Source organism: Canis lupus, chromosome 16 (genome assembly GCF_011100685.1).
Source record: "Canis lupus familiaris isolate Mischka breed German Shepherd chromosome 16, alternate assembly UU_Cfam_GSD_1.0, whole genome shotgun sequence".
In the NCBI taxonomy this organism is placed as follows: domain Eukaryota; kingdom Metazoa; phylum Chordata; class Mammalia; order Carnivora; family Canidae; genus Canis; species Canis lupus.
The window spans coordinates 13,994,152-14,010,320 of NC_049237.1; the positions used below are offsets into that span (position 1 = coordinate 13,994,152).

Genomic DNA, 16,169 nt, shown 5'->3' on the forward strand with positions numbered 1-16,169 from the left:
ATAAGTTCTCAAGTTTACACTAGTGGCAAAAGTGAAAGGGGAGAGACCAGAGACACAAGAACAAGATGGGGGCCAGGGTCTGGGCCAGGCAGAGAAGGGAGTGAAGGGCAGGCCTTCCAACCGTATGCGAGTCCCACCGTAACAAACCCATTCTGGGCCCAATGGCGAAAACCCGAATATGGACCAGATACTGCAGATTCTATGCATTGTGCCCCATTTTCAGAGGTGTGATAAAGGCCTTGGGTGAGCCCTGCCTTCCAGGAAGCACACCGGATCCCCTGGGAGCAGCAGTGTCCACCTTCTCCTGGGCCTTCGTCACAGATTTGCCCCGACTTTGCAGAGGGCTAATGTCTGGGAGCCTCCTCTGGACCGAGCGGCACCTTGACACCAGGAGTCCCTGAACGGACCAGATAGGCCCCAGGGGCTCACACCCCAAGCTAACCTGCCCCGACTCCCTACTCTGCACAGGAAGCAGTCGCAGAGTGTGCAAGTTCTCAGCACGTGGAGACCACCCCCACCTCTGGCTGGGCCATGTTTCTCTGCGGGCACTCCCAGGGCCCAGACAGCCCAGATGGGAGGTAAGTGTCCTGGTCATGCGGCCAGCTCTCCAGGAGAGTCCCTCGGGGCCAAGGGAGGGCTCCGGTCACATGCTGACACATCACCCAAGTCCTGGTCACTGGTGGGATTCCTCCTGGGAGAGTTGATAGGGGCCTACCCTGGTTACTGCCTTGGTGGCACCCATGGTGTTGGGGTCATTGCCCAGAATCCCTGGGCTGAGCAGACACAGCCGCGGACTAGGAGTGAATAGCCCAGGGAACAAGGCCCGCTCAGTCAAGGGCAGCCTCCTGGTCCCAAGCTGTACAGGACAGCGTGGTTACCCAGAGGATGGAAGAAGGGGACACAGCCAGGGACACATGGTTCTCACACCTCAGAGAACAGAATCACCTGAGGGCCTCTAAAGCGCTAACAGGCCCCCTGCAGCCACACACCTGGCCCTGCACCCAGTTCACAAGGGGCAAGGGCTCCTCAACTGGACCCCATGGTTCAGGATGGCGAGACTGCAGGCTTCCAAGGACCTGGAAGGGAGGGCCCCCAACTCCTGTTGGTGGCAGGATCAGGACCAAGATGATCCGCACAAGACCTGTCACTTTCATCAACAGATCAACTTTAGGCTCACCTGCTGACCTTTTCCACATGCCCCAGTTAAACCAGATCCAGGATTGTGGTCCAAAGACCTATGGAGTTCACCCACTGGTAGAGGAGGCCATAAAAGCAGCCAGCACCTCCCCACGAGTGTCCACGCATGTAGGCTCAAACAAGGTGCTGGCACAGCTAGTACCCTCCCACTTCCATCCAGCCTTGGCTTGCTCATTCCCTGACTCCATATACCTCCAGGAGCTTCTGGGTCAGGGGAACCAACACAAACCCACCACTGTGAGTGAAAGGCTGGACTGACTCCCCCCAAACAAGGACAGACAACTGTGGTTTAGATTTTATTTCATCATCATAAACTGAACTCTGCAATCCAGCTATACCTGGGGAAAGGAACCACGGAGCCCGCAGAACTGCAGTGAGAGTGCGGAGACTGGGCTATTTCAAGCAGGTGGGGGTGGAGGGGCGCTCTCCTGAGCTAAAGGAACGGTCTGGAAGTTCAGATAAAACAGGAGTTAAGATTCATCAGATCTGTCCACAGTCGGCGATGGTGATCTTCTTGCTGGTCTTGCCATTCCTGGACCCGAAGCGCTCCATGGCTTCCACGATGTTCATGCCCTCCTTGACCTTGCCAAAGACCACATGCTTGCCGTCCAACCTGCAAGCAACTTCTAATATTAGCACCCGCCGGAGGCCAGGAGCAATCAGCACCTTGTACCTGATCCCAGCTGACACCCACCTGACACCAAGCACCTCACCCTTCCAGCTAGGACACGGTAACGCCACAGACAATTAACAATCTGTCTCCTAAGGTGGCGGCTCAGTGGTTGGGCATCTGCCTTCAGCTCAGATCATGATCTCAGGGTCCTGGGATCAAGTCTCAGGTCAGGCTCCCTGCTCAATCTCTCTTAAATGAATAGACACCAATCTTATAGACCAGATCCCTTAAGACCCAACAATCCCATCCTCACCTGAAGAGAGTATCATTTTCACAAGCATTTACTTTAAGTCTTTGTTAGTAAGCTGTACAGACATTGTAGGGCTTAAACTTACGACCCTGACGCTGAGCTAGCCAGGTGCCCCACAATGCCACTCAGCTGAGCACCCTGTCTGGCAGCTACAGTACCTTGCCTTCTACAGCACACAACCTAAACCTGTAAGTGCTTTGTGTCCTCCTCCTGCTATGTCAGGTGGACACAGCAGGGAAACTAAGGTGCAAGGCCTTTGCGTCCCTGGGCTATGTTCTGCCCTTACCACTCAGTCTTGGCGGTGCAGATGAAAAACTGGGAACCGTTTGTGTTGGGTCCAGCGTTGGCCATGGACAAGATGCCAGGCCCTGTGTGCTTCAGGATGAAGTTCTCGTCATCAAACTTCTCCCCGTAGATGGACTTGCCTCCAGTGCCATTGTGACGCGTGAAGTCCCCACCCTGTGAACATGAGCAAGACCCGTCACTTCTGGCAACGTCGTCGGAGAACATGTAACTTATTGGCCAACTCAAAGGGTTGAACGGAACCCAAACGATAGAAAACAGCCCTTCCACACCCTTGCTGAAATATTCCAGTTCAGCCTCCAATGACAAGCCCCCACCCCAATCAGAACCGGTGAATTCCATACCTGGCACATAAATCCCGGGATAATCCTGTGAAAGCAGGAACCTTTGTAACCGAATCCCTTCTCTCCAGTACTCAGAGCACGAAAGTTCTCTGTTTGGAGAAAAAAAGACACGTATGTTCAGATGCACGCGCGTGTTTTAGAACTGGCGTTCCTTGGGAAGTTCAAGGGGAAGAGAGGGCACTAACCTGCTGTCTTTGGAACTTTGTCTGCAAACAGCTGCAAGACAAGAGCCGGGTTAACGCCGTGCGGACACGTTACACCGACAGCCGCGCCCGGGCGGCTGCTGAAACACAAACTCCTTTTCTCGGCGCTTCGAGCACTACGGAGAAACCCCCGAAACGAGGGCTCCCGGGGGCCCCGTCCTCCGACTGCAGCTGCCGCCCGGGCGGGGGGAGGGGGGGGCGGTCACGGCGGCAGGCGCCGCACTCCCCGACACGCGGGGACGAGGCCGCCGCGGCGGGAACCCGCTCCGCGTGTCCCGGAAGCCGCGCGCACCGCCAGCTCCGGGAGCGGCGGGGAGGGGCCGCAGGTCGCCACGTGCGGGGGGGGCGCGTCCGCGTGCGCCGCCAGGTCCGCCGGGGACCGTTGGGCGGGCGGGGCCCGCGGCGTCGGCGCCGAGGCGGGGGCGCCGCTCGCTTCCGCCGGGCGGGGCGGGGCCGGGCGCATCCGCAGCGCCCCCGCCGGCCGCCCGCGCCCCGCCGCCCCCCGCAGGCGTCGCCCACCCCGGCGCGCGGCCAAGCACGTGGGCGCCGCCCCTCCCCCGCCGCCCCGCCTTTGTCCGCCGCCGCCCCTCCCCCGCCGCCCCCGGCCGCCCAAGATGGCCCCTCTTCAGGAAATGGCGCCGCGCCGCCGCGCTCCTCGGGCCAGGGCCGCCCACCCGCCCCCCGCCAGCCTCCCCACGCCCGGCCGCCGGCCCCCGCCCGCCCGGCGCGCCCGGCCGCCCACCTCGAAAGAGACGCGGCCCAAAGGCTCGCCGTCCACGGCGATGTCAAAGAACACGGTGGGGTTGACCATGGCTGGACGGCGACGGCTACTCCGGGGCGGCGGCGTCTGCAAGGCGGCACGAGCCCCGCCGCGGCCCCTTTTATAGCCGGCCAGGCCCCGCCCACACCCGGTCGCGCGCCCGGATCCTAGCCAATTGCGAGTGCGAGCCGGTCGGAGTGATGGTAGGACTGGCCTATGAGAGGAGGCGGCGCCGGAGGGGCGGGACCTGGGCGCGCGTGCGCGCTGGCGGTGGAGGCTGGTTCCCGCCCGCGGGCTCCGTCGCGGTGCTGCGGCGTGGGGACCCAGTCGGGACCCAGTCGGGAGTGGGGTGCGGACGGGGGAGGGGGGGGGGGGGGGGGGGGGGGGAACGGAGGCCAGGCGAGCCGGCGGAGCCCGAGGGTCCGCAGGAAGAGGGCGACGGCAGCTGCGGCGCGGGCGGGCCGACGCAGCGCCGCGGCCAGGGCGTGTCCCCATTGCGCAGAGGGGGCAACTGAGGCGAACGCAGGCCCCAAGGTCGCGCCGCTCGCCAAGGTCGCCCGCGCCCCTCCCGGACTGCGACCCCGCGACCCCGCGCGTGGCTGGGGGCGCCCGGTAACCGCCGGCATAGCCCCCTCCTCCAGCGCCGCCGCCTCCGTCTCGGAGGTTACGAAATGCTTCCAAAATGCCCTACTTTCCGAAAATATCTTGCACAGTCCGCTTGAATTTTGTTAGGGAGGAGGACGTTGACACGGGAGCCGGGCAGGCTCGTACCTGCAGGGACGCGGCGCGCCCTCTCGCCCTCGTCCGACCTGGGGGCGTGGGAGCGAGCCCCGGGAGCCCCCAGCCGCCGTGCGGAGCTTGGAGCGGGGTCCGGTCCGGTCGGCGCCCCCCGCCGTGCGGCGAACTGGGACCGTCCAGGGGGTCAGGTCCGGATCTCCATCCGCGCCGCCAGGAACGTCTTCTGATGAGCCCCGCGTCGCGCATCGTGCGTCCCCACGGTGCACCTGGCGCCATGTGTGCGGGGTTTAAGGCCCCGCTGTCACCAGTGAAAGTGACGCTCGTCCCTGTGAGCAGCTGCTCAGTCACCAGCGCCGGGTGTTCTCGAGGCCACACCTGGACACTGCTGCCCCCACCATCACCTAGTGCCTTGTGACCTTGAAGCTCTGTGGACCCGTCTGCTGGAAGCCAAGTGCGCCAGGCCTCCCAGTGTCTACACTACCCCCTCCTCCACCCTGAGCCTTGCAGAGCTCAGAGACCCTTCCTAGGAAAGCAATGAGTGCGCGAGTGCAGAAGGAAAGCGGCCCTGTGACTTCGCTGGCGCCTATGTAAAGTCCTGCCTCCTTTTTTTTTTTTTTTTCCCCTAAGGTTTTATTTATTCATGAGAGACACAGCAGAGGGAGGAGCAGGCTCCCTCCGGGAGCCCCATGCGGGACTCGATCCGGCACCCCCGGAGCTGAAGGTAGATACTCAGCCGTTGAGCCCCCTGGGCACCCCAAGTCCTGCCTCCTGGTAAACGTCAGTGGGGCAGCCAGGCCCAGGGTCTTGTGCCTTCTTCCACACCGGCGTAGGATACGTGCACGCAGGAGAACCCACGTGCAGGGGGAGCCAGTGCGGCGGGGAAGCCTCAACCAGCTTTGTCCGTGACCGGGACTTCCTAACCGAGTGTCTCGGGAACGCGGGGCCTTCCTGCCTTGTTTGGATGAATCACACTGCGGCCAACCTAACTGCGATCAACAGTGCCCTGACGTGGTTTTACACGGACGCTTCTCCCACAGGCGTCTGGGGCCGCTGCAAACCTAGGGAGGAAAAACAGGTTCTTGAAAACCCTAAGAAGACAGATGACTTCAGAAGAGGGTAAGGGGCCTCGTGCGTGCCTCTTGCCCGGGACGAGGGTGGGCTTCCCGTCTTCTTCTGCTGGGACCAGTGGCGACTCCACAGTCCACTTTCCCAGGACTCTGTCCAGGGCCACCCTTCCTGGACGCTGCCCTCGGCTCGCCTGGCCCCACGGCTCCTCCCACTTCCCTGGAGTCTGGGCTTCTCTCTCCTGGTCTCTCCACTCCTGGTCCCTCCGGCTCTGCCTCCCCGAAGCCTTTCAGATGGCTCCGCAGCAGAGTTCTGGGTTTGGTCAGGTGGCGGCCCCCCACCCCAGCACTGTTAGCCGCCTCCATTCCCCAGGCTCAGATCACCTGGAGACTTCTAGACCAGCCTCACAGCTGTAGCTCCCCAGAGCGGCCATGGATCCTCCCCCATCCCCTGGTCCTCCTCCCCCATGCCCTGGTCCTCCTCATGGCTGAGCCGTGGGTGAGCCCATCAGAGTTCTGCCTCCGCCTCCCCAGGCCTCCTCTTCCCCCCCCCCTCCTTCTTCTCCTCCTTCTCTTCCCCAGGCCTCCTCCTCCCCCCCAGGCCTCCTCCTCCTCCTACCCCGGCTTCCCCCTCCTCCTCCCCTTCCCCAGGCCTCCTCCTCCTCCCCAGGCCTCTTCCTCCTCCCCCTCCCCAGGACGCCTCCTCCTCCTCAGCCTTTCCCGCAGCTATAGCTCCTGCTTGGCCTTCTGCAGCACCTTCTTGCTTCCGTTTCTGGGCCCCAGTTTTCCCAGGGGCTTCCAGAATGGTCATTTGCAGAATCACTGGAAATCGTGACTCCTGCGCTAGACTACTTGTCCAGGTTCTTGGTTGCCCACAGGACAGACGAAAGCAGCGGCTCCGTGGCCCTAAGTCAGCAGCTGTGGGCTGACAGTCCTGCTACGCAGAGCTTCTCCGAACTGCCCCCTGCATTTGCAGGGCTCTCCCTCGACCCGGGCGGTGCTTCCCCACTCCACCAGTAAGGCTCACCCCGTGCTGGGTCCTTTCCAGGACACGTTCCCTAGCGCTCTGGAGCTGGTCGCCTGTGAAGATCCTGCGGAACCAAAGCTCAGTAAAGGCGTGTTGACTGAAGGTGTAAGTGGGGTCAGCAGCACAGGTGTGCAGAACGGAAGGGCCCCCCCAGATCTGGCTGCATGGCTGCAGGTGTGTCTCCCTGGTGGGCTTGCCAGTGGGTTCCCCCACACTGACCAGACTGGGACTGTGCCCTGCTGGGACAGCCGTGGGCCCCCCTTTCCCCCCCACCCCCCACTCAGATCAGCCTGGCCTTGCACGCTGGGCGGGAGGGCGGCTCGTGGCAGCTCCCACCCCCACGGCCGGGCTGCTGGTGGCCTTCGGCGCCCTGCCTTCCTCCCTGACCTAGTGCTGTCCGCCTGCCTCGGCCCCACCTGCCAGTCACACAGCTTCAACCGCCCTCCCCTTCCCCTCGCTCTGGGGCGGCCTCGGCAGCCGCCCAGCCTCGTGCCTTACTGTCTCCTGCAAGCTGCTCCTGTCCCGGCCCCAGGACTCCTGTACCCCGGGGCGGCCGGCATTCGACCCCATGGGTGCGGAGGGGCCTCCGCTAGGGTGCAGAGAGCCGCCTACCACCTAGTTTGGAGCGCGCCAGCCGCGAGCCAGGGACCCCCGCACCGGTGGCCCCGATGGGAGTCGGCTTAGGCACAGCCCCTGTGAGCTGGCCGCGGGGCCTATGGCAGGGGAGCCATAATGGGTGGGCCCTGCCGTCCCCGCCCCCGGGCTGGTGGCCTGGAGAGGACACAGGGGTGCGCATGCGGCCTGGTGGTGGCGGATGCCACCGAACAGGAGGCCTTTACAGACCCAAGGTGGCGTCACCTTCAAGGATGTTTAGAGGAAGGTGATGCTGAGAAGACCTACCACTGTCTCATGAATACATGAATAAAATATTTTTAAAAAACAAAAATAAAGCTGCAGCCCAGTGATTTCTAAAGATCGGAGCAGATCCTGCTGCAACCTAATTTTAGAACAGGTTCCTCACCCCAAAAAAGATCTTGTGCCCAATTTTAGTAACTCCCGCCCCCAAACAGCTTTTATAAAAAACATATTTTATTTATTTATTTATTTGAGACAGAGAGAGGCAGAGACACAGGCAGATGGAGAAGCAGACTGTATGCAGGGAGCCCGACGTGGGACTCGATCGACATGGGACTCGATCCCGGGACTCCGGGATCACGCCCTGAGCCACCCAGGGATCCCCTTGGGGAGGTTTTCCTTGTTATTTTTGGACAAATAAGTACTTTAAAAGGAAACCAAATGTATTACATTTAAAAATGCAATTGAAATGTTTGAAGATGTATTTGAACCGGTTCAAGTCTGTTAATGCTCACAAAAAGGCTAACATGGTTTATAAGCTAAAGAATTATGTTGTAGGATGACAACTTTAATAAATTAAAAATCAGCTGTTAAAAATAAAACAAACTCATGCAAGTAGCTTCCTCCGTGAAAAGCCGCAGGACCCACACGGCCCTGCACCCCCGGGGTTGGCTCCTGCCGTCCCCAGGATGGCACCCCGCCACTGCCCTGCTCAGCGTCCAGGGAAGGGGAGAGAAGGAGGAGGACCACCGGCTGGGAGTGATGCTGCCACTCAGTCCTGTTGTCAGCTTCCCTGGAGCTACCCAGTGCTGTCCCCCTTGGTGCCAAAGTCCAGGAAGGTGGCTGCTTGGTCTGCTAGTGATGTGCTCTGCTAGTGACGGAGGCAAGAGGGGTGCTCTGGGTAGATGGCCAGCAGCAGACAGGGACTGGGCGTTCTGAGCCCAGAAAGCAGTATGCGGCACAGGGGGCATCCCACCCGCCCCGCCGGGCTGCAGGAGGACCACTGCTGCTGCCTCAGCCTTCAGAAAAGTCCTTTGTGGGGGGTGTCTGCCGAGGGGAGCCAGGATCCCCAGATTGCCCAGATTGCCAGAGGCCGGGGTGTCTGGTGCCGAATTTCCCTGACACAGGGGTGGGGCGGGGGCAGGGGAGGGCGGGGTACAGTAACCAAAAAGGAGAGAGAGGCCTAAATTAACTCAGAATTCTAGGGACACCTGGGTGGCTCGGAGGTTGACTGTCTGCCTTGGGCTCAGGTCATGATCCTAGGGTCCCGGGATCGAGTCCCACGTGGGTCCCTGCATAGAGCCTGCTTCTTCCTCTGTCTGTGACTCTGCCTCTCTCTCTGTGTCTCATGAATAAATAAATAAAATATTCAAAAAAAAAAAAAAGAGTTCTAGGGAGGGCCAGGTGGCATGGTCAGGGCCAGTGTGGGACTCTCCGGCAGCCCTTTGGGGTAGATGCTGATGTTTCCTCCAAGAGGAGACGAAGCCCAGCAAGGGTGAGAAACTGGAGGCCACGGCGCGGCCGGCCGAGGCAGGGCTAGTGCCCGGTCCCCGGGCCTGGCCGCTGTGCCCCTCGCTGCCACACCTTGTCCTGGGAGTGAAAACCCAAGTGTGGCGCCAGCCACAGGGCAACAGGTGTCCTGCCCCGCCCAACATGCCGCACAGGCCTACAGAGCAGGTTCCTGCTGTGTGCCATCCTCACCTTCCACCTCCAGAGCTTTCCTGTCTCCGGAACAGAAGCTCTGTGCCACGCCCCCCAGCACGGTTCCCTGTCCTGCCCACCCCCCGCCCCCCTCCTGCCGTCCCTCAGCTGCCCGGGCACCTCCAGCAGGTGGGACCTGTGTCCCTGCAAGACGAGCTGCTTTCAGCATGTGTGCTCGGGGCCAACCATGGCAGAGTGCAGGTCCGAACGACCTTCCCTGGGGATCCCCGGTGGGGGGGGGGGGTGTTTAGCGCCGCCTTCGGCCCAGGGCGTGATCCTGGGGTCCTGGGATGGAGTGCCGCGTCGTCGGGCTCCCTGCGTGGAGCCTGCTTCTCCCTGTCCGTGTCTCTGCCTCTCTCTCTCTCTGTCTCTCGTGAATAAGTAAAAAAAAAAAAAAAAAAAAAAGAACATCCTTCCTTTCTGTGACTGCGACCACCCGCCTGTGGAGCTGCAGCCCTTCATCCATTGACAGACACTGGGGCGCTCCCATCTCAAGTGCACTGTGAGCGCAGCCGAGCCCCTGCTCTTGGCTCTTCTGAGTTCACAGCACGAAGCGGCGTCGCGGGGTCACATGGGAGTTCTCCACTTCAATTTTCATAGGACCTGCCACACCGTCTCCAGGGCGGTGGCCGCAGTCCACCATGTGAGACAGTCCAATCCCCTCCCCCCAACACGACACCTGCTGTTTCCTGCTTGTCTCTCTGACAGCCGTCCTAGTGAGCATGCAGCGCACTGCGTACCCCTGCTTTGTGTTGTCCTGGTGGGTAGCACTGCTGAGCCTCCTCTCTCGTGCTGTGGGCCATCGTGTACATCTGTTCGAGTCCTCTGCCCGCTTCTTCTGTGGATCGTTTGCTTTTTTTTATAGTTGTAGGAGTTTTTTCCACATTCTGGACATTAATCCTTTATCAGAGATGGGATTTTGCAGCTCCTTCCTCCCGTTCTGCGGCTACTTTCTTGTTCTCTTCGCAGGTACAGACTGGGGAGGAGTGCCAGGCACGCGCGTGGCATACACACACCCCAACTCTTCCAATAAACATTGCTGAGCGCTCATGAGGAAGACTGGAGTCCAGATCAGGGGACCAGGGAGCTACCTGAGAGCCAGGTGTGCAGGGCCTGTGAGGGCCTCAGGCTGGCCCAGGAGAGCTGCAGGAACCCACTAGACGGGCTAAGCCTGCCACCGCACCCCACTGGGGATTTGACCAGAGAGCCAGGGCTACCCGGAGGCCCAGACACACAAGGCTCCCTGTGTTCTGAGAGCAAGGGGGAATGAGAGAAGCAGCATGGGTTGGTGCGGTGCATGCTGATTGCCAGGAGCGGTCCTCCAATGCTCAGGGAGGTGGAGGAGAGCTCGGGAGACCATCCTGCCGAGGCACAGGGCACAGGGCCTGCTGCCACAGACCCCGGAACCCACAGATGCCAGGCCCACTAAAGGAAGGTGTGATGCTGCTGCTGCCACTGGCAAACAGCATGTAAGGAATGTCTCAGCAAGTCCAGACGCAGCCTGCCCACAGGCCATGAGGGCTGAGCCCAGAATGGCAGCCAGCACAGGGAGGGGCGTGCCGTCTCCCAGGCTCTGGGACCACTGACTTCGACCTCTGCTTTTCTCCTATGCGCAATGCCTGGCATCCAGTCACAATCTCTCCTGCCTTCAGACGGGAACTCACACCACCAGTTCTCCTAGCTCTCCAGCTTTCTGGCTCCCCTTCCAGATCTTGGGATATGTCGGCCTCTGCAGTCATGTGAGTTAATTCCTCATGATAAATATCTTTGTTATGTTACTATTTTTTAAAGGTTTTATTTGTTTATTGATGAGAGACACACACAGAGAGGCAGAGACACAGGCAGAGGGAGAAGCAGGCTCCATGCAGGGAGTCCAACATGGGACTCAATCCTGGGTCTCCGGGGTGACACCCTGGGCTGAAGGTAGTGTTAAACCGCTGAGCCACCCGGGCTGCCCTATGTTATGTTATATTAATTATATTAATTCCTGTAGGTGTGTGTATCTCTTACTGGCTCTCTTTGGAGAACCCTAATACAGACACCCAAAAAAGCAAGATGATACAGCCTATCATCCAGAGATACAACAGTCAATAGAACCAGACCCAGAGATGTCCTGCCATAGAAAGGGGGGGTTTAATCCTGTTAAGTATGCAACAGGATGTGATGCAGAGGGTGGATGACAGGCATGAAGAGGCGGGAATTTCGTGAGAAAGATAGAAGTAAAAAGAAGAGGTGAGTGGAGACACTGCAAAAGGAAATTATGAAACTAGAAGTAAAGATTACATGGAGATTAAGGCCTCTTGTATGGATATAGAGTAGACTGGACTCGGCAGAGAGATGAGCCAGTGGCTTTGAGGACAGGTTTGTGGACTGGATGTCTGTCCCTCTTCAACAACTCATGTGTTGAAGCCCTACCCTCAGCATGACTCTATTTGGAGAGGAAGTCTCTGTGGAAATAGTTAAGGTTAAATGAGCCAGTGCGGATGGGGCCCTGATTCCATCAGACTAGTGTCCTTTTTTTAAAAAAAATTATTTATGTATGTATTCATGAGAGACACACAGAGAGAGGCAGAGACACAGGCAGAGGGAGAAGCAGACTCCTTGCAGGGAGCCTGATGCAGGACTCAACCCTAGGACCTTGGGATCATGCCCTGAGCCAAGGGCAGATGCTCAACCACTGAGCCACCCAGGCATCCCAGACTAGTATCCTTCTAAGAAGCCACCCCAGAGTTTGCCCACCCTCCCTCGCCCCATGCACACACCAAGGAAAGGCTGAGTGACAAGGTGGCCATCTGTGAGTCAGGAAGAGAGGCCACACCAGAAACCACATCAGCTGGAAGCTTGATCTTGGACACCTGGCTGTTGAAACCACCCAAACTGTCATGTTGTTTTAGGGATACCCAGCCGACAAAGACAAGGCAGTAGAAATGACTCAATTGGATATACAAAGGTGAGGAAGGATGGCGGGAAATCAAACAACAGAGCATTCCAGATCTGTGAGATGCATCATTAGTCTGACCTGTATGCAGTTGGAATCCCACCAGGGCAAAGGGAGAGGAGAGAAATTTAAATCAACAATGGATGAGGATTTCCTAAAGTTAATAAAAGGTAGCAAATGGATCCATGAAGCTCAGAAACCCCAAAACAGATTTAAAAATGAACAAAGAGGGGCACTTGGGGCCTCAGTCAGTTGAGCATCCAACTCTTGGTGTTGGCTCAGGTTGTGATCTCAGGGTCCTGGAATCGAGCCCCATGTTGGGCTCTGCCATTTGGCAGGGAGTCTGCTTGAGGATCCTCTCTCTCCCTCTGCCTTTCCCCTGCTCATGCTTTCTCTCTCTCTCTCTCTTAAATAAATAAATCTTTAAAAAATTAGAAATGAACAAAGAAAAAACAAAACAACTATACCCGGCACATGGTGGTCACACTGATAGGTACCAAAGGAACGGGGAGGACTCAAAGGGAGAGAGGGGACCAAAGATGAAGAGGAACGAGGTCAGCAGATTTCCCTCCAGGACGATGGATGCCAGAGACAGTGGAACTATGTGTTTGGGGCACGGAAGGACAGAGGGGCCCAGGGATGTACCACTCAACCAGCAGTGTCCAGACCATTGGCTCTCTCTCTCTCTCTCTTTTTTAAAGATTTTATTTATTTATTCATGAAGGACACACACAGAGAGGCAGAGACACAGGCAGAGGGAGAAGCAGGCTCCCTGTGGGAAGCACGATGCGGGACTCGATCCTGGGACCCCAGGATCACAACCTGAGGTGAAGGCAGATACTCACCCTACTGAGCCACCCAGGTGCCCCTCCAGTGTCTCTTTAAAAACAAACTTAAGGGGATGCCTGGGTAGCTCAGTGGTTGAGCATCTGCCTTTGGCCCAGGGCATGATCCTGGAGTCCCGGGATCGAGTCCCACATCGGGCTCCCTGCATGGAGCCTGCTTCTCCTTCTGCCTGTGTCTCTGCCTCTCTATCTCTCATGAATAAATAAATAAATAAATAAATAAATAAATAAATAAATAAATATAAAAACAAATGTAAAGCTCGCTGGGTCATCTTTATTAGCAGGTTGTATTTTGGTGGGGGTTTTCCTCCAGCAAATTGATATGAAAAATCAATTACTGAAAGTTTATTCGAGTATCTTATTATGACCATTAGTTTGTTTACTTCTCTTTTCAGATCCGTAACTTTTGTTCTATGCTTGTTGAGGCCATATTCTTGGGACTATGCAAATTTTTTGCAAAAATGTTTGTTTATTTATTTATTTTAAAGATTTTATTTATTTATTCGTGAGAGACACGGAGAGAGAGGCAGAGACACAGGCAGAGGGAGAAGTAGGCTCCATGCAGGGAGCCCAATGCGGGACTCGATCCCAGGACCCTGGGGTTACGCTCCTAGCCAAAGGCAGACGCTCAATTGCTGAGCCACTCAGGCACCCCTCTATGTCTTTAAGAATATTTAAAAATTTTTTTTCAGTGCTGTACTTGCCCTTGGCAAATTCCGTAGCTCCCCACCACAAGAGATAGATGCGTCTCCTAAGCTGAAGGTGGACCTCACACACAGTCCTAAATGTGGAGTTCTGATTTTCAAAACTAAATAAAAAGAACCAGGAGGCACCCAGTGGGCTCAATTGTTAGAGCACAGGACTCTTGATTGCAGGGCTGCGAGTTCAAGCCCCACGTTGGGTGTGAATATTGCTTTGAAAAAAAAAAGTTTGGTCAGTAAAACCTCTAAATGACCTTAAAATTCTGAATGAAATTAAAAAAAAAAAAGAACCAGATGTAAAGTATGAGGTGCTATTTGTTATGATCTTCCAGAAGGTGTGGACTAGATTCATAGACCAACAGGAACGATTTCAAGCCAGCTCCAGGGAAGATGTCGCAGAGATGGACCAGGTTCAGGCACGACGGCCGGAAGGGCAGCTCCGCTCGTATTTGCAGTGCTCTTTTACAGAAGAAACAGAGGAAACCAGGGGACGCGCAATTCACACTAATACAGAAAAAAGGATTTGGTCCCCTGATAACCAAAGAAACACAAATCACCATAAGATCATCCATGGTGTCCATTCTGGCAAAGATTCAAACAAAAATTATGCCCACACTTAGCTACAGGCTCACGGGTTGAACACCGATGTCAATCATACCTCAGTTAACCAGGCTAATGAAGGGGGGGACATGCTGGGGGAGGGGAGTGGAGGGGGGAGGGGGGAGAGCTGAGCTGCTGGGTTGTGTGGACAGTGGACATCTGTGCATCCACTGGGTGAGCACCCCTCCTTCTGTCCCTAACTGCATCCTCGTTCCCACTGGGGAGCCCCTGACCTTGCTCCTGCTCTAGGATTGGGTGCTCCCTCACCTCCGGCCGGTCCGAATAATGGCATTTTGTTTAGGAGGGACCAGAACCCAAATCTGGCCCGTGTGGCTCTCCCCAGGGCTCTTTCTAAAAATACTGGGAAAGCGTTTCCCTTTCTCCCGGCCTTGCTGGGATTCACCCAGGCCCTGTCCCTGGCTGGGTGACAGTGCCGAACTCTTAAGGCCCAGGCCACCTCCCACCCCGGGCCACTTCCCCACCCTGGGCCATCAACCCACCCCAGGCCACCCCCCACCCCGGGCCAACCCCCCAACCACGGGCCACCTCGCCCCAGGCCAACCCCCCCAACCCTGGGCCACCCCCCCAACCCCAGGCCACCCCCAACCCTGGGCCACCCCCCCTGCCCCGGGCCACCTCCCCACCCCGGGCCACCCCCCTGCCCCGGGCCACTTCTGAAGGCTTGGCTCAGCTCCCAGCCCCGGTAGCTGCCCTCCCGGCCCATCTCACTCAGCTGGGACTGGTTCCATGAATTTTGGAGCCCAGTATGTGGAGACGTGGAGCGTCTTGTTCAAAAGCCAGGGAGAATTTCACGATGGGGCTGGTCCCTCTGAGTGTGAGACTCCGGGGATGGCCTCCCCAAGGCCACCACACCCCACGCAGTGCAGCTGGAGGGGCAGCCAGGACGGGGGCCAGGGTCCCCGTGCATCCTCCGTCCTGGCCTGTCCCCCGAGCCCTGCTGCCTGAGCCGTGTGTCCTGCTCTCCATGGCTCCATGTCCCCGGCCCTGATTGTGGCTGGTGTGGCGGGGGGCGGGGGGTGGTCCATGCCCCGAGCCCCCTTGCTTCTCCAGAGACCGCAGCCCCAGGCTATCGGTGCGGAAGGGACGGGGTGAGGGACACGTTCACTGCCTGCTCTTCTGCAGCAAATAGAACTGCAAGTGCACGGCTTGTGTTTTAAAGACACGTGTCCCTGGCAGCCGGACACCGGGCTTGCCATCAACAGCATCCTCGCTGACTTGGCCATGGAGGACTTTGTTGGAAGTCTGTCTGGTGACACACATGCAGTGGGGTTGGGAGTCACAGGCTCAGAGAACGGGCAGGACCTGGGGAGCCCGCGGGCTGAGCGGAAGGGTGCCCCCGCGTGCCCCCACCCCGTGCCCCCGCACCCCTCCGCTGCTCTGCACGTCTCGGCCTCTGCTGGCGGGTGCACTGTCGTGGGAAGTTCGGCCCTGGTCCTGGCCCGCTGGGGACCCCCGAGGAGGCTGGGGGCAACTCAGGGTGGGGGCCAGAGTTAGTGAGTGTCCTTCTGGACTTCTGTGTGCTGCCAGGGCTCCTTCCTGCTTCCCACCTGTGTAGGCCGTTCTGTTTGCTTAGAGTCCGTGACAATCGGTAAGGATGGGATTTGGTAATTACAAATAATATGTAAGGCTCACTTAAAAAAAATTTTTTTACAGATTTATTTATTCATGAGAGACACAGAGAGAGGCAGAGACACAGAGGGAGAAGCAGGCTCCCTGCAGGGAGCCCGATGCGGGACTCGATCCCCGGACCCCAGGGTCGCTCCCTGAGCCGAAGGCGGCACTAGACCGCTGAGCTACCCGGTTGCCCTAAGGCCCACTTTTTAACAGATTTCTTTCTTTCTTTTTTTTTTTTAAAGATTTTATTTATTTATTCATGAGAGACACAGAGAGAAAGGCAGAGACATAGGCAGAGGGAGAAGCAGGCTCCCCATGGGGAGACCGATGCGGGA

General features: G+C 57.9%; 1 protein-coding gene and 2 long non-coding RNA genes across 4 annotated transcripts; 1 reads left to right on the forward strand and 2 right to left on the reverse strand.

The window, feature by feature from the left end:
- Positions 1-1,480: 1,480 nt before the first annotated feature.
- PPIA (peptidylprolyl isomerase A) lies at positions 1,481-3,857 on the reverse strand. 2 transcript variants are annotated; one of them, XM_038559540.1, is made up of 5 exons: positions 3,713-3,843; positions 2,953-2,983; positions 2,768-2,856; positions 2,407-2,579; positions 1,481-1,810 (listed from the first exon to the last, which is right to left on the reverse strand). In XM_038559540.1, the coding sequence occupies exons 1-5, from the start codon at positions 3,779-3,781 to the stop codon at positions 1,678-1,680; spliced, it is 495 nt and encodes a 164-aa protein (XP_038415468.1). In that variant the 5' UTR covers positions 3,782-3,843; the 3' UTR covers positions 1,481-1,677. The 2 variants fall into 2 exon arrangements, with proteins under 2 accessions (XP_038415468.1, XP_038415469.1); XM_038559541.1 differs by lacking the exon at positions 2,953-2,983 and having other exon boundaries at positions 3,713-3,857.
- A 431-nt stretch (positions 3,858-4,288) lies between these two features.
- LOC106558496 lies at positions 4,289-14,275 on the forward strand. The gene is made up of 4 exons (XR_005371287.1): positions 4,289-6,733; positions 10,085-10,217; positions 10,746-10,854; positions 13,932-14,275. It is a non-coding gene; the product is annotated as an uncharacterized LOC106558496 (long non-coding RNA).
- LOC119875707 lies at positions 5,072-7,299 on the reverse strand. The gene is made up of 3 exons (XR_005371288.1): positions 7,058-7,299; positions 6,560-6,623; positions 5,072-5,526 (listed from the first exon to the last, which is right to left on the reverse strand). It is a non-coding gene; the product is annotated as an uncharacterized LOC119875707 (long non-coding RNA).
- Positions 14,276-16,169: the final 1,894 nt, after the last annotated feature.